General features: G+C 57.6%; 1 protein-coding gene across 1 annotated transcript; it reads left to right on the top strand.

Annotated features, from left to right (window-relative positions):
- Nucleotides 1-4,183: 4,183 nt before the first annotated feature.
- Nucleotides 4,184-16,586, top strand: NES (nestin). Its single transcript, XM_054973752.1, has 5 exons — nucleotides 4,184-5,014; nucleotides 7,857-7,981; nucleotides 9,499-9,569; nucleotides 11,610-13,660; nucleotides 13,697-16,586. The coding sequence occupies exons 1-5, from the start codon at nucleotides 4,184-4,186 to the stop codon at nucleotides 15,797-15,799; spliced, it is 5,181 nt and encodes a 1,726-aa protein (XP_054829727.1). The 3' UTR covers nucleotides 15,800-16,586.
- The last annotated feature ends 679 nt before the right edge of the window (nucleotides 16,587-17,265 follow it).

Below are 17,265 nucleotides of genomic sequence, written 5' to 3'. Positions count from 1 at the left end.
TAGACCCTTGAACGCTGTGACAATTATTCACTCCCAGACCTGAACAGCTGTATCTTCTTTAGCAGGGCGGCTGTATCTTCTAAAGCACGCCAGTGCAATAAGTAGCTAACGTTTATATGGGCTGCCCCCAATAGTTTGAATTATTCTTAAAGGGACACTCAAATTACACATCAAAGGAAACAACTCAAAGTAATCATTATTAAGTCGTAATTAGGGGTGTGCAGTTCGGATTTTGGAAAACCCGAAAAAACCCGAATCACCCCGATTCGGGTTGATTCGGAGAAACCCGAATCGATTCGGGAAAACCCGAATCGATTCGGGTTTTCCGAATCGCCATAACCCGAATCGATTCGGGTTGATTCAGGTTGATTCGGGTTAGCCTTTTCAATGGGAAAAAGCCTCCCCCAGGCTTCTCTGAAGCCTGGGGGAAGCATTTTCCCACTGAATCAAACCAAAATTGGTGGGGGCCTTCCTCTAACTCCCCTCTAACAACCCCCCAAGTTTCAGAACGATTGGACGTTGGGGGGCCATGTTATGGCCCCCAAACCAGGTCCCCCTATCCTCTCCTAAAAAAAGCCATAGCTTTAGGTTGCTGCTGCTCATCTTCATTCATTTTTTCCTATGGGGAAAAAATGAAGAGGCAGGCTTCCATTGCCAGGGGTGGCATTTCGCATGCAAAATGCCCCCCTACCCTCAGGGGCCCTTTTCCCACCTTTCCTCCCACCCCCCACCAAGGCTCAGCCTGCTCCCACTTGGGGGGGGCATTTCATGGCCTCCCCAAGTAGGTGCTCTCAGCCCCCAAAGTCCACCCCTTACAGCCCCACACAAACCCAATTCCCCCCCAGCTGCCACACACAGACCCAAATCCCCACATTATCCCCTCACAGACCCAAATCCACCCCCAGCAGCCCCACACCCATAACCGCAGGAACAGGCTGGCAAAGGCCAGCTGTCTCCCTTTGTTCCCTATGCTGGGAACTTCTAAACTCTCTTTCCCTGGGCAATTCTGCACAGCCCAGGGGTGCCACAATGGTGGGCACACTTCTGAGTGCCAGCTGGTCCCTGTGAAAGAGCACCTGAACCACAGACACCCTCCCTCAAATTCCCCCACCACCTACAGAGATGGCTGGCCGGCCAGCCCCATTGTTCCCTATGATGGGAACCAACAGCACAACAAAGAATAAAACATGAACAACACAAAATAAAGTTTTTTAAAAATTATTTTCTCCCTTTCAAAGTACAAGTAGGCAAAGCATTATGACACATTACACCAGCAGTCCCCCACACAGAAAAATAACACAACTCACTTAACATCAGAGAATCACAAAAGCACAATTCCTGTCAAAAACACTTTATTTCTTGAACAGCTTTAGGTTACACAGCAGGGGGGCACACCAAAGGGCATTCCTGCATTCCACCTCACAAAAATAACACAACTCACTTAACATCAGAGAATCACAAAAACACAATTCCTGTCAAAAACACTTTATTTCTTGAACAGCTTTAGGTTACACAGCAGGGGGGCACACCAAAGAGCATTCCAGCATTCCACCTCACAAAAATAACACAACTCACTTCACATCAGAGAATCACCCAAACACAATTGCTGTCAAAAACGGTGAAGTGGGTTGTATTATTTTGTGTAGTACACTGCTATCATGCCCTGTTGTGCCCTCCTACTGTGTAGGGAATTAGACTTACTGTGCAGGGAATTAGACTTAGTGAGCATCAATCCAGAATAAAGAACAATGTATCAGAAGCCCCGCTGGTACCTCATTACCAGGAAAAGAAGCACAGTGAAATTGACATGCGTTTCACTGTGCTGTTTAAGACTTGTAAAAAAGACCATACGGCGGCAATGAGAGAACTGCGCCAAAAGGAGACATTCTGGATTCATAAACTGAACAGTCTTATGCCCAATGGCTTAAATGTAGCTAACAACTTTACCTGTTTTTTAGGCTAGCATCTTATAGAAAGGAGGATCCCTTTAAGGGAGGATAGAGTACTGAATGGGCGTGGATGGATAAGATGGTTAGGAGATAATAGCTTGCAAATGGTGGAAATTGGCAAATTGATTGGTACGGAGTGGTAGCCACATGGACTTTGGAGTGAGTATATGTGATATTTATTATTGAACTGTAAATGTATGTAATTTATTGGTAGATGGTGTGTAATATGCATTGTTGTATGTTTTTCCAGTGACTGTGTTCTTTGAGAAAGAGCTTTTGGAAACGGACTTTATTTGGATCTGGACCATCCGTTAGAAAATTGATGTCACAGAATTACCAATGTACACCCAAAGAATGTCACAAAGGTTTACTTGTAATCTGTGATTCACAGTGTATTGGAATAACTCTGAGACTACACCTGATTTCAGTTGGAATATACGGCGAGCTTGTTCTTGGATGAAAAGACTAGTGTTCATATGGTGCTAGGAAGCACTTGCACTTTAACATCTATTGCAATATTAATAGAGCACTTGAAGCACTGGACACTTTATATATTGATTGTGAACATATATGACGCCTGTAAAAATATTTTCCATGACTGCTAAATTGGTGTAGTTCTTTATTAGATTATATAATTGTGTAGAATAAATAATAAGACATCTTTGTTACACGGGTAATTGTTTTGTTGATGCTCATCATTACGGTGTTGCTCTACATTTGTGCTGGTATCTAAGCCTCAGCTGGGCTTCCTAATATGGGGCGTGGCAAACCAAGCCCCCTTGGGACGTGCGAAGGGGGGCAGCAGAGCCTGGGCTCTGGGCTTCGGCTGCCTGGTCAGTCAAACAAAGCCCCTCTCTGTGCTCTTTCCGCCTGCTATTTGAACACGCTGGGATTCCCCTTCCCTAGGAATGTTGCTGTTGGAAGATGCCAGATTCTGGCCAAGATCTGTTCCTACCAGAGGATGGGCTAGAGAAGAGTTTGCAGAGGCAACGGGCAGAGAAGGTTGGAGGGGGGCAGTGCACACTGCCCTGGGTTCCTTGGGGAAAGAGCAACCCCCCCCACACACACACACAGGCTGCCCAAGGGGGCCGCACCTGCCTGCTCCCTCGCCAGCAGCCCCAGGCTGGCTCCAGAAGGTCCGCTCCAAACTGGAACTGAGGCATTTTCTGGCCCAAGATGTTCCTTTCTGCCCTCTTCTCCTGAAAGGGCTCCCAGGTGGAGAGCGTGCCTTGAGATCTGGCGGGGCTTTTGAGGGACCCTGGCGGACCCCTATGCAGAGAAATCTCCTGTGGCGCCTGGAGGCATGCCAGTCCTGAACAGAAGCCCCTGCCAATGACTTCGCGGGGCATCAAAGGGCAGAAAGAGCACATTGGCGGGGGGGGGGGGGGCGCTTCAAAATCCCGGGCGCGGCTCCGCGCAGGCGCGGAAGATGAGAGCGCCCCTCCGGCATAGCCCCTCTTGGGGTGTCGGGAGGTGTCGTGCCGGGCCGGAGCCCGGGCTGGCCGCCCCTCAGCTCAGAGGCGCCGGGCCAGGGCGCGCAAGGCGCCCCTTCGCCGCCGCCTCTGCCTCCCGCCCGGCCGCCCGGTCCAGGCTCTCGCAGCGGCCGGCACTCCTCCCGCGCCCGCCAGGGGTCGCCCTTGCCCCGCGCCGGGACTCCCAGCCCTCCGCGGCGATGCTCCGGCCCGAAAGGCAGCCCGGCCCGGGGCGCTCCTTCCAAGGGGCGTCTTCGCCAGCCGCTGCTCCCGGCTCGCCCTCCTGCCCTGGAACTGCGGGCTGGCCAAGCGCCTCGCCGTCGCCGTTTGTCCCTCGCGAACAGGCAGGCGACGCTGATGGGCCGTCGCAAGTCACCGCGCCGGCGGGCGGGGTGGCGCCAGGCGTGCCCCCCAACTCGGGGGCGCCCCCGCTGCAGAAGCGCCGCTTGGGCAGGCGGGCGGGCTGGTCTGCTGCCTTTCCGCCTGGGGGGGGGGCAGTCCCGTCTGCGGCAGGAGGCCGGGGGCGCTCTTGCCCTTCCTCCGCGCCGCCGTCGGGCCGCCCTGGCCAGGCTCTCCCCGCCCTCCTCAGGCGGGAGCGCAAAGGGTTAAGCGGGGCCGCCCCCGAAGGGCCTCCCCCTGCATGACTAGCCCGCCGAGGCGCCCGCCGGCCCCACTCCTCGCCGGCGCGCCGCCCGCACTCGACCCTGCCCGCTGCCCAACGCCCGCCGCCCCGTCCCCTGCGCCCGGTGCCGCCAAGGCGAGATGGAAAGCTGCGTGGAGCTGCGCGCCCTGCCCCTGGCCGAGGAGCCGCTCCAGATGGGGGGCCTGAACAAGCGCCTGGAGGCCTACCTGGCCCGCGTGAAGTTCCTGGAGGAGGAGAACGAGGCGCTGAAGGCGCAGCTGCGGCCCCTGCGCGGCGGCCCGCCCGACGGCGCCTGGCGCGGCCAGTGCGAGGAGGAGCTGGCCGCCCTGCGCGCCGCCCTGGAGGAGGCCTGCAGCCAGAAGCACGCGGCCGAGCTGGCCCGCGCCGGCCTGCAGGACGAGGCCCGGCAGGTGCGCGGCAGGTGCCAGCGCGAGCGGGCGGCGCGCGAGGAGGCCCGCAGGCTGCTGGCCGCCGGCAGGCAGGCGCTGGAGGAGGAGAAGCGCGGCCACCTCTGGCTGCGGGAGAGAGCCGCCCAGCTGCAGACGGAGCTCCGCGCCCTGGCCGAGGCCCACGAGGAGGAGCGGGCGGCGCTGGCCCGCGAGGTGGCGGCCGGCGTCCCCCGCAGCCCGCAGAGCCTCCGCCGCGCGCCCCGGGCCGCCCGGCCGCTGGGGCTGGGGCTGGAGGCGGAGGCGGAGGACTACGGCCAGAGGCTGGCCGGCGCCTGGCGAGGGGCCGTGGAGACCTACCAGGCCGAGGTCTCGCAGCTGGAGGCCGCCTTGCGCCAGAGCGCCCAGAGCCTCGGGAAGGCCGCCGAGGGCAACCGGCAGGACCAGCTGCAGCTGCAGCGCCTGGAGAGGGACCTGGCCGGCCTCCGGGGGCGCAAGGAGGCCCTGGAGGAGCGCCTGGCCCAGCAGTGGCAGCACCAGCAAGGAGAGGCCGGGCAGCTGCAGGTGGGTGCCCGGCTGGGCTGGGCTGGGCTGGGCTGGGCTGAAGGGGGCGGGGGCAAAGGGAACAAGGCCGCGGCGCCGCTCCGGCCAGGCCGCCGGCAGGACGGGTCAGTGCAGAGGGGGGAGACGAAGGGCGCCCGGAGCGCGTGGCAGAGCCCCGGGTTGGGAGCAGCCGCGCGTGCCGCCCTCTCCCCGCCGGGAGGAGGCCAGAGCTCGAGCTCGAGCGTCCAGCCCCGCGGAGCCAGAGGGAATGGGCTCCACCACCCGGCTGCTCTTCGCAAGAGGAAGGTTCTCCTAAAGTTCGTCTGTGAAATCTGCCCTCCTGTAACCGGCCCGTCTAGTTTTGCACCCTGGAGCAGCCAAAAAACCAATCTTGGCCAGCTTTATCAGCAAAAATGCAAGGGACTGGCCAGTGTGGCGCCCTCACCACCACACAATGTACGGCGCATGATTTTTCAGCACTAATTTCAGGAGTGGGGGAGGATTTCAGTGGCTTCCTAACTTAAGTAGTCCTGACTTCAGAGGGGCGTCCCTCTGTCTCTCCCTCCCAGGGTAGCTTTTATCTGCCAGTGAGCAAAACGGGGCCTGTCTGGATCCATCCGGTTGGGCAAGAGGATCCATTCTGAGGGACTGGATCCCAAAGTCATGCCTGGCTGGCTCAGCAGTGCCGGGTGGACACAGGGCTACGCAGCCGTGCTCCAACATGAGTCAAGGGGACTCCCAGGGAAAAATCAGTTCCCATTGAGACTCCAGGCAGAATACAGATATAAAGAACAATTCCGTCAAGCAGCACAAGCCATCCGATGAACCACGCAGTAGGGCGAGGACTGCGGTGCAAACCGAAAACCATCTCAGGCGAGACAAACCATGAACAGTGCAGAGCAGATCGCCAAGGGGCAGCCAGTGCAGCAAAAGCCCGGTGACACAGACGCCAGCTACAGCCCTGTGCCCTTCTGCGTGCCCCTCACAGGGCTGCCCTGCTGTGCTACGGTTCTTATCCCTTTGGCGTGTCTTGTGGAATGACAAGGTTATGGGGGCCTCCCTGACCTCCTCGGGCAGGCGTGCCACAAAGTGGGAGCCACCACACAGAATGCACGGGAACGGGCCATTGGATTTGGGCCATTGGCGGCGGGGGGGGGGCACCTTCAGACGGCTTGGCTTGGCCCAGATAAGCAAGGCTACCATGGTGGAGCACAGCACGAGACATGGTCCTGTGGGCTCAAGGCCATGAAGGGCTTTGTAGGTGGTAAACCGGACGTGTTAAACAATGCAGAAACTATCCCAGGCAACTTTACAGCAACAGGCAGTACATAGTAGTACAGTCTATAGTCCCTATTCCTTTACCAATGCATCTCTTTGAGACCACTTCCTTACAGTACAGCCCTCCTGTCTTGAATGAAAAATCCCTTTGGAGTCATTTGGTTTCGTGTAGTTTGCAGAAAGCCAGGAGAGCAGGAGGCCGTTCCATAATCCAGGTCCACCACAGAGAATGCAGCTGAACAGGCGGTTGTGGGTTTGCACAGCTGATCAGTAGCCAGTGGAGTCACTGTGGAATTGGCGTGCTAAGCCTGCTGAAGTGCAGCTCTGGGGCTTCCAAGCTGACCAAGGGCAGGCCTGTTTTTTATTTATTTCATTTCATTTATACTCCACCCCTTTCTCAGCGGGGACCCAAATGGCCTGCATCCTCCTCCTCCTCCGTTTCCCCTCCCAGGACACCCTGTGGCATAGGCAGCCGAGTGCTGTGACTGGCCCAGGGTCCCCCAGCGAGCTCCCGTGGTGGAGCAGGGAATCGAACCCAGGCCTCCCAGATCCCAGGCTAGCATTCTAACCACTGTGGGCATTCTAACCACTCAATTACGGTGTGTTCCAGCAGTCTAGCCTTGAGGTAACCATGGCGGGATCCACGTGGCCAGATCAGCTGAGTCAAGGTAGAGGCCATCTTCCACCCCAAAGAAGCTGGAGGAATGCCTTTTCGGCAGCTGCCTTGACTTGCCGCTCCATCAGTAGCGCAGGGTCCAGAATAGCCCGTAGGGTCTGAATCAAGTCAGCAAGTGCCAGCAGGACCCCATCGAAGGTGGGGAGCACCACACCCTTCAAGGCCTCCACCTTCTCATCCAGCATTGCTTTAATCTCCCCAGGGTTCGGTGTCAACTGGCTCCCCCTTCACCATTTAAGCTCAGTAGAAAGCTGTCTGGCTCCATGCGATGCCCCCCTTCCCCGTGCTGGACCGGAGACGGGAGGGCAGCCTTGGGCAAATACAGTCGCGGAGTGGCAAGAGACTCTGCAAGCAGCCAGCCGTGATGCAGCTTGCAGGGCCGTAGCAAACAGACCCAAGCAAAACTGCTCACGGCCCCCTTGTTCCTGGGGCCATTTTGGCAGCCGGCCAGGTTCTCGAACAGCTGAGGACTATTTAAGCAAGGGAGGGGAGAGCTCAGTGCAAAGCCAGCCGAATACATTCATCTTAGAAGCAGGGAGCTGACAGCCCCTGTTAAAAAAAAATATATTATTTTGAACAGTGAGGTGGACTTTCCTAAACCTGAACTGTCTCAGGTCTTGCCCAAAGGTCACCCCTGCAAACGGTGCCTGGAGTAGAATATGCAAAAAGCAGCAGGAAGGTTAAACCTTTTTTATTTAGCATCAAAGCTGCGGCGCCTGCCGCCTCTCCCTCTACAGACCAAAGGGGGGGGAACTCCATCAGGAGGCGGCTGCTTCCCCCTCTGGCAAGTCTCAGCCCCCTGCCCGATCACCCTCTCTCCCTGCCCCCCCCCCGCCCCCCTCGCCCTCAGTGGAGCCACAGGCCTGGAGCCGCCCCTGACAGGCAGTCTCTTGTGCTCCCCCTTGACAGCTGGCCGTTGAGGGGCTGGAGGAGGAGAAGCGGGCCCTGCGAGTCCAGATCGCCCAAGTCTTGGAAGACCGGCAGCAGCTGATGCACCTGAAAATGTCCCTCAGCCTCGAGGTGGCCACGTACAGGTGAGCGAGGTGGCAGGCCACCACAGCCTTTCCCAGGAGGGGTCGTGGGCCCTCCCCTTGTGGCTCCTGCTCTATGCAGGGCTAGCAGCCAGCTGGACCCCCCAACATACACCCCCCCTCCCGACCCAAGAGGAAGCAGGGCCTGGGAGAAGACCCCCTTCCCAGTCTCTGTTTTGGGGACGGTCTCAAGGCAGGAAGGGTCAGGGTTGGGGTGAAGGGCGTCTCCTGCCCACCAGCCCCGGCTTTGCCATCAACTTGGGGAGGAGGGAGGGCTGCTGTGCCCCAGCTCTTCCTTCCAGGCAAAATGGGGCAGCACCTCACTTCCTGAGCATCTGCAAGTCTCTCCTCCTGCTCCCTCCCAAGTCTGGGGACGGCTCTCCTCTCCTGCCTCCCCACAGAGCATCCCACGGGAGCCTCCCTTCCTGTCCCCACAGCCTCTTCTTGCAGGCCTCCCCCTCCTCCTCTCTCTCCAGATGGCTCCGGACAAAAGCAGGCTGCGGAGAAGGTCTGCCAGATTATCATGAGAAAGGGGGCCCTGCCTGGAGGGGGAGGGGAAGCAGGGGGGCTGGGCGGGGGGGGGGCTGCCCAGACTGGCGCCTCGGCTCAGCAGTGGAGGGTTGTTTGCCTATGAGCCCGGGGGTCTCGTGCAGCAACCTCCCCAAGGGTGATTAACAGTCTGAGAAACGTCACCCGCCACTATAAGAGCAACAGGGCGGGCAGGCAGTCTTTGCAGAGTTCCTCCGGTCCAAGCCCCTCGACTTGCAGCGCAGAGGACTGCAGTGCATAACAATGCAGCAGAACCACAACTCGAATCCACAGAAATGTGACCAGAAAAGAACCAGCCACATGCCCCTGAGGAAGGGTGGATTTGGCCAAGCTGGGGCCCTGCTCACTGTCCAGGGGCGGGCAGGGGGACGGGGTCATCCTCCACAACCGGGCAGCAGGGCAGAAAGCAGCGGCAGCCCTGCACACAGATTGGGGGGCCGGCCAAGAGCAGGCAGCCTCTGTTCACCGGAGGACGGCACGTTTGCTGCCATTGCCCAACAGGCATTGGAGCCTCAGGGCCCTGCGGGGAGGGGTGGCCCCATCCAGAGCTGTGCTGAGCTTGGCAGGCAGGTCTGTCTGTCTGCAGACTGGATGGACAGACTCTGTGTTTGCCATCCCAATCCAACCTGTGCTCTGTTCACCGGTCCACGGAAGCGCTTCCAAGCTGCGCTGGCGCAAGGCTTTTGTCACCCCAAGCAAGGCGCTCTCAGCTCTCCCCCTGGGCCCAGGCTGTGGCGGTCTGGCAGGGACCAGGAGAGAGCCGAGCCCCTGCCGTGGACCATCCCCCCAACCTGGGCTGCCCCAGGGAGCTGCCTGGGTGGCCTCCTGGCAGAACCCGCCCTGCTGCCACCCTCTGCAAGGTGCAATTCTGACGCCCCCAGTCATTAGCAGGATGGGGTGAAATGAGACGGTCTGATCCTGACCCCCCAAGCCAAGCCCCCACCCACCCACCCTCCCCTTCTGCCTTTCAGGACTCTTTTGGAGGCAGAGAGCACCAGGCTGCAGACGCCGGCAGAGCACAAACTGGCCGTCAGCCTCCAGGGTAAGTTCGGAAGAGGGGAGCAGAGGGGCCGGGCCGGGCAGAGCCGAGGGAGGGACTCCTGGTTTTTGCTGGGTTCTGTAGCCCCAGCCACGGTCCCTCCAGAGGGGCAGCCATGTTAGTCTAGGACCACCGAAGTCCGTGGGGGGGGCACCTTAAAGATGGCCGGCATCGATTCCAGCAGGGCCTTTCTTGAGTGAGTCCCCCGCACAGGTTCTCCCCGTCTAGCCCCAGATGGTTTTGATTTATCCCCTGATTTCTGCACACATTTTTTGCTTTCAGATTCCACTCCAGGTTTTCTTTCTGATTCCTTTGAGACTACTTTCACTCCCAACTTTTTCTGAAAGCCAGTTTTAAGCTGATTCCCGCCCCCCCCCCATAATATATCTTTCGGTTTTGTTTGTCCTGCCCCTTCCCACCCTTCTCCAACCCGCTCTTGGGTAGTTGGCAGTTCATCACTGACCAGTCGTTCCTCCTCCACCTAACCCTTTCCCCCTCCCTGGTTTTGTTTTGGTCTTTTTTAAATTGTCAGCTCATATTGCTACATTGACTCTAAAATTTTAATAATAGGTGCAGCAGGTTGCCTGAATTCGCAGGTTTTATTTATTTTTAAAGTCAGTCCCTTTTCCCCTTTTATTTCTGCAAGGGAAGGGGCTAGAGACTTACTTTAAGGAGGGGGTTCAGAGAACCTGCTGCACCTGCTCCTACAATGGGAGATTGGTCTATCAATATGAAATGGATGATTTTTTTAAAAAATAATTGCAAAAGCCCTGATGGTGGCCACTTCTGACACCAGAAAAAGCAGCGCAGTTTGAATCGTAGAATGATAGGGTTGGAAGGGACCTCCAGGGTCATCTAGTCCAACCTTCACAATGCAGGAAATTCACAACTACCTCCCCCCGCCCACACACACACACACACCCAGTGACTCCTGCTCCATGCCCAGAAGATGGCAAAACACCATCAGGATCCCTAGCCAAACTGGCCTGGGGGAAATTGCTTCCTGACCCCAAAGTAGCGATCGGCCTTAGTCTGGGCGTGTAAGAAGGGGCCACGAGAACTAAGCACTGCTGTAACCCCTCTGGCCCTCCCCCTCCTGATCTGCCCAGGTTCACAGGAATGCACGTAGCTGCTGCTGCTCCAGGCTCCGTCCCAACAGAGGTCGGTTTGCGCTGCGAGTGGCCGCCTCCTCCTGGTTCTGGGTCAGCCCGGGCAGGCTGTCTGGTTTGGATGGGGGCGTGGGCATGGGGGGTGGAGCTGCTCCCCCTTTAGACCTCCCCATGCAAATGTTTCATTTTCAGACCTTATATTGATCTACCGATGTATCGATACACGCATGCGCAGAACATAAAAGGGTAGGGGTGCTGTGACATCACCAAAGATGCCCCCTGTGACAACTGCAACCTCACTTGAAAACCCTGATTGCTTAAGGCACATGAGGAATAAAACCAAGTCCACAACTGTAAAAATGCAAAGGGAGGGCAGACATGCGTAAGAACTACAGAAGAACCGTATCCAAGCAAGTGCTTGGGGACTGACTGCTAAGAAAATCAAGAACAAGTCAAGTTTGCAGGAAAACCCTCAGAGGTCCCTTCTGCAGGTGCTGGAAGAAATGCTGTTATTCTTTAGGGTGCTCCAGCGGACCCCTGTCTTTCTTCTGCAGTGCCAGTCTTTCAAGAGGGGCATATGAAGAATATAATAATAACAGTAACAGTTCAGTGATATACAGCTGTTCTAGACAGATTGGTGCCCACTCAGGGTGGTGAACAAAGTCAGGGTTATTATTACTCCCACAATGCAGCTGGGCTGAGAGGAGGGGCTGACCCAAGGCCACCTGCAGGAGTGGGATTCGAACCAGCAGAGTGCTGGCTCACAGCTCAGTTCCTTAACCCCCACACCGGCTCTCAAAGAGGGCTGTGGCATGCCCTCTCTTGGCCCCTGCTTTCTGGGTTGATCAAGTGGGCTTCAAGTGCAAATTTCCGTTGTGAGAATAACTGTTGTAATGACTAATGTTCCTGTTTTTCTTCTTTGTGCCACCTCCAGATGGCAAATGGGAAGCAAGTAGCCGCATATGCCAAGCAGCGTCTCTGGAACGAGAGCATTTGGGATCCCGAGACCCCAGGCCGAGCGCCATGGCCTCCTTCAAGAGAGGTGCGGCACCTCAGCTGCCCAAGAACCCCAGTGGCCCCTGCAAGAGTGGAAGCCCCACGGTGCGAGAGTTCCAGGAAGCCAACACCGCCCTCCAGCCCCCGCCCCCAAAGGCTGTTGAGGGGGCGGAGGCCCCAGCTTTCATTGGCCCAAGGGCTTTCAAGTTAGGCTCCTCCCTGCAGACGGAGGCGGTGGCGGCCACTGTTTCCCAGTCATTCATCCATGAGTCGTCCCCACTTTTTGACTCCATTAGACCCACAGTTCCAAACGGCCTGGGAGAGCCCGGCTCAAATTCAGAGCAAAGTCACCTTACAGGAGAAGACGGGGGTGAAGTTTCAGCTGAAACGGAAGCAAAGGAATTGGGGGAGAAGGAGGTGCTTTATGCAGAAGAGGAGGAGGAGGAGGAGGAGGAGGAGAAGCAGCCGAGTGAAGAACCACCGTGGAAGGCTCCCGTGCACGACGTGCCTTATCCCTCCCAGCTGGTCACAGAAGCCTTAGAAACTGCACTGCAGGACGTTCAAGGGGGAGGCGCTCGCTTTGAAGCTGGCTTGCTCGATGCGGCTGAAGCCCCCAATGGCATTCCCTCTGATGACTCTTCATCCACGGAAGAGGACAATGGGACGGCTGCTTCGAGCACAGCCGCGTTAGAGGAGGCCACACCGAAGCGGCACAAAAGCCAAATGGAAGGCTGTCCCACAGAAGATCTGCTGGAGGGCGTCAAGGGCTTTGAGGACTCGGGTGAGGCCAGCGCTTGCCAAGAAGTGCGTTCTGAGCAGCAAGAAGAGGCAGAGGTGTCGGCCTCTCCGGACACAGAGCCGTCCTCGCCACGAGAAACAGAAGTGCTAGAGGAAGAGGGAGATCTTTCCACCCAGAGAAACACAGAGGAATTTGTATTTGACATTCCAGTCGTTGATGAAACTGACTGTTCCAACAAAACAAGAGCCCCCGAGGTGACTGAGGGGGGCGATAAGCAGCTCCCAGATTTCCAGAGCATCGTTCAGAGGGGCGAGTTGGGAGAGGCTTCCAGGCACATGGAATCAGCAGCCCGTCTGGACAAAGATGCCGCAGCCATTTCCAAGGACCGCCAGGAGAGCTCAGGGCCTGGTGCAAGCTGTCCAGAAGACCACTCTGGGGCAGACTTGGAGGAGGCTGACGGAGGGGCAGAAGACCTGGAGGTGCTGAGCACAGAAGCCCTTCATCTCTCTGAGGATGAGGAAAGGGGAGCATTTTCAAGCCCTTCCAGGGAGAGTGGAGAATGCGATTGCCAGGCAGAAATGCTGGAAGGCGCCTCTCTGCAGACTGAAGAGTTTGCAACTGAAATGTTGTCGCCAGGAAGCCACTCCGTTTATTCTGCAGGAAGGCACCAGGGCTGTCCCTTTCTGGGGGCAGCGCAGGAGCCCTCTGAAGAGGAGACCCCACTTTACAAAACAGGCTCTGCCTTGCCAGAGGAAGAGGGAAACGAGAGGGACCCTGGAGGCCCCGAGGCCTCCGGTGCTGAAGAGGCTGTCTTGAGCGAGGGGCGCCCAACGCAGGCCTTGGCGAGTAAGCCCTGGGCCACGGAGCAGGCAGATGCCGAGGAGGAGCAGGAGCCGCAGCCAGGTGACCCGGGCCACAGAGATCTCCTTGAAGGAGAGGACGCTTTGGGCAAGGAAGACACAGTGGAGAAGAAAGAGCTCTTGGGCGGGGAAACGGCCCGCTTGCCAGAGGGGACCTGGGAACAAGCCCCTGCCCTTCGGCAGGAGGAGAATGTGCAGACGGTTCCGTGGCAGGAAACTTCGGAAGGAGAGCAGAGAGGAGAGGCGTGCCAAGGAGCCCTGCCAGCGGAGGAGAAGGCGGAGGTAGGAGAGATCCCCGTGGCAGCCCCCGAGAACGGAGTCCTGGAAAGAGAAGGCTTGAGAGCAGCCTCCGGAGCCATAGAGGCTGAGGAGACTGAGACGGGGGCAGAGGCGAGCCATTTGGAGGAGGAGGAGGAGGAGGAGGAGGAGGAGGAGGAGGAGATGGCGGACTGTGTCCCAACGGGGGGCGATTCGCAGGAGAAAGACAGTCCTGAGGCCCAACAGCTGTTCACGGCGGATACTCCGCAGGCCGAAGAAGAGCATCTTACTGCTGAGAGAGAAGAAGCTGACCCAAGCCCGCATCCCCTGCCATTCGGACAGAGCCTGCTGCGTGAATCTGGCCCCGGAGCGCCGGAGGTTCCTTCGGAAGTGCCGGGCGAGACGGCCGGTGAGTGTGAAGCCGAGTCCCACCGTGGCCCACGGGACGTGGACGGCTCTTCAGAGAGTGACCGTCAGAGGCAAAGTGATGATTCAGGGTCGGAGGGTCCTCTTGAATCCTTGGACGTTTCCCCAAACGCATCCTGTGAAACAGAAAGGATTGACAAGGAGCTGGGAAGCAGCAGGCAAGTCCAGCTGGAGGAGACTTTGCCTGACAGCACCCCCTTGCATCTGTATGATGAGAAGATGCCGGCTGTGACGGGGACGGGCCAGCTGCTTCCAGAGAGCCAAGAGGCAGCGGAGACGGCCTCTGCCAGCAAGGAGGGCTCTGCTCCCCTAGAGGCTGCGGCACAAGCAGCGGAGGGAGTGTGTCCAGGCGGTTCCCTGGCAGAGAATGATGAAGCTGAGGTTTGGGAGGGTGCCGATGAGGAAAGCGACGACTACCTCGAACCGGCCCCCAAAGAGGATGCCCCCGACTCAGAGGAGCCTCCTATTTCAGAAGAGTTAGAAGAAACAAAGACGGGAACCTCGGAGCTCAGCAGAGATGGTGAAGACCCTCCGTCAAGGGAAGCTGACGAGCCAAGCAGAGAGGAATGTTTCCCCCCAGCGGATGCAGAATTTGACGAACAGCCTGGAGAAGTCCTGGAACAAGGAAGTGGTGCAAGAGAAGAGCCCGCACGTAGAGAAATGCTCCATGAGGGAAACGGCAGGACCGATGTTGTGTGGGAGGCAGAGAGGGACAACGTCTTCCAAGCAGAGGAGCCTCATCCCAGCTCCATCCAGGAAGGGGTCCGTGGGGGGGACGACAGACCTTTCGAACTGAGTGGCCCCAATAACACAGTGCCTGAGGGGCCCCATAAGGTTTCTCCTCTGACCAGTGTTGCTGACCTGGGAGAAATTGTGTTGGAAGAAGAACAGCCGCGTGATGGCCAGAAGGACGGGGCGGCATCTGAAGGGCTGGAGTACTATGAGGACAAAAGTTTGCTGCGAGTCCGTGAATCCCAGCTGATCTCTGATGGAGAAAACTGTGGAGGAGAAGATCCCAGCCCCCAGGCAGACTTGTCTGAAATCAGTTCCAGTGGTCAGGATTTCACAGATCCTCTACTAAACGCACAAGCAAGGCTTCCCATAGACAACCTGAAAGACTCCGAGATCCTGGAGATTGTAGAACAAGCCCTGGAGTTTAACGAAGAGTTCATCAAGGCTGCGGAGCAGACGGTGGAGGCCGAGCAGCCGGCAGCCCGTAGTGATCCCCCCCCTCATTTCCCAGAGGAAGAGAGTAATGGCAGCTTTCTTGCATTACCTGATGATGGCAGATCCCAGGTTTTTGCAGAGACCCCAAATGCCGCCTCCCCCAGTGCCAGAGACCCACCCGGATCTGGTTGTCTGTGGGATGAAGAAGACGGTCCTGGGCAGCAGCAGGATTCTAGCCTGGCAGATTTCAGCAGCGAGATACTGAATGGCCAGAGGGAGCGTGCGGTGGGCTCTTTCGGAGAAGAACTAGTGGAGGGACTTGCAGCCAGCCCGCACACCCACAGAGAGGGTCTGGGTGGCCCGTCCGCACTGGAGACCACGAACCAGAGTCCAGCCCAGACCCTGGCCAACGAAGAGGCCCCTGGAACTGGAGAGATCAGTCCTGCAACCCACGAGAATGTCCCACTGGAGCAAAGCGGGCAGGAGGGGCTGTGTGTTGGCAAGAGCTTATTTGCTAACATGGTGCAGTCTACTCACGTGAAAGGAAAGGATGCAGAGACGGAGACAGTTTCCATCCCGCCCCAGTTTGGAGAAGAAATTCTCCGCTTGGAGTCCAGCCAACACTTGAAGTTCCGACCGGAAGAGGAAGAAGAATTCTGGTCTCCAGAAGACCACTGAGAGTTCTGCTTGGGGCACATCCTGGCTTCGTTTCTTTTAACCTCACTCTACCCTCCCCAACTTCCCTTCTATTTGAAATTTTAAAATAGGCAGTCATATTGACAATCAGAAACACCGTGTAGACAGAATATTTCCCTTTTCAATACGTCCGTGCTATGGTAGCCATTGCAAAAAAAAAAAATGGATTAAACAGAGTGTTCAAGGATAGTGCCTTGTGGGAAAGAGTCGGATAGACAGCATCCAGGGCTGGGGCTTGATCTTTTCCTCCAGGCCACCCGTTCTTTGGCAGAATCCAGGGCCTGCCTTCTGCAGCTGGCAGTGTTGGGGTGCATGTGGGCAAATCTGCCCATTAGAGCCGTCAGAGCATTTAGAAGATAGAAGGGCACAGCTGGTGGCTTTTTTGTGGGTTGGCAAAACAATGGCACGGCCTGTTTTGGGCCCAGCAGAACGGCTCCAGAGTTGCTTAAGTATCAGGCGGCCTGGGGGGGCTAGACCAGTGCCCAAGGAGTCCTCCCCCAGGGGTCTTCTCTTCCTGCATATGGGGGGGGGGGGGTGTCTGTCCTGATGCAGCCCTTTCCACGAGCCAGTGGCCTGCAGTAAATGCAGGAGTGCCGTGTGCCCATCCGGTTATGGCCCCTGGAGGGGGAGTCCCAGGTATCCCAGGGCAGACGAAAGAGCGAAGGAAAAGAGGCCCTGGTTCTCCACCAGGAAAGAAGGGGAAGCTGGAAAGCCGAGGGGAGGAGGGGAGGGCCTGGGGGGAGAGGGGTGGCCTGAGGCCTGGCAGGGGGCGGAAAAGGGAAGAGGCCAGGGGGCACAGAGGGGCCCCTCCTCCAGAGGGTGAAGTGCTGCCCTGCTGCTGCCCCTTTGCTGGGGGCATCTTGCCCCTGTCCCCTTTCCCAGCCCTCTGCACTATACATAAGCAGGCTTGGGGGCAGGGGATGGGCGTGCCACCCCTCGTTCATGCCCCCTTCCCCTTTTCTCTCTCCGTAAAGGTCCCCTTCTGTGCTGGAGCAGCACCGCCCTCCATGCCAGCGGCCGTAGCTGGGCAGGCAGGGCCCTTCTTCCTGCCCCTTTCCGTCAGGGACTGGGGGGATCCCAGAGAAGCAAGACAGCCCTGGCCAGAAACTGACGGGAAGGCCACCCTGCCAACCTTCAGGAGAACTTTTCAGACAGCCTAAGCCATTTCGTTTTGTTTGTGTGTGTGTGTGTGTGCGCGTGTGTGTGTGCATGCTCATTTTACTGAAGACATATAATTTTTAAAAATTGTAGGCCTTGGTGCAACGACACCAGCGGTTTGTCACGTGTTTTGGGGTGGGGGCTGGGGGTCGAAGGCCTTGCCTGCTGCCCCCAGATATTTCCTCTGGCCCCTTCTTTGGGCAACGCAATTGCAGAAGTCGGCCCTGGGCCACTGAAGAGGGAGGTGTTGCCCCTGGAGGCTAACCCACATGCTGGGACCCCACGGACAT

The sequence above is a fragment of the Eublepharis macularius genome, chromosome 1 (genome assembly GCF_028583425.1).
Source record: "Eublepharis macularius isolate TG4126 chromosome 1, MPM_Emac_v1.0, whole genome shotgun sequence".
NCBI classification, from domain to species: Eukaryota; Metazoa; Chordata; class Lepidosauria; order Squamata; family Eublepharidae; genus Eublepharis; species Eublepharis macularius.
This window is presented reverse-complemented; position numbering and strand designations above follow the sequence as displayed.

Bases quoted from the DNA above. Each gene is read 5' to 3' on its own strand.
- NES (XM_054973752.1), top strand. From the start codon at position 4,184: ATGGAAAGCTGCGTGGAGCTGCGCGCCCTGCCCCTGGCCGAGGAGCCG. The intron at 5,015-7,856 runs GTGGGTGCCCGG...CCCCCTTGACAG, and splicing joins GAGAGGCCGGGCAGCTGCAG to CTGGCCGTTGAGGGGCTGGA. The intron at 9,570-11,609 runs GTAAGTTCGGAA...TGCCACCTCCAG, and splicing joins ACTGGCCGTCAGCCTCCAGG to ATGGCAAATGGGAAGCAAGT.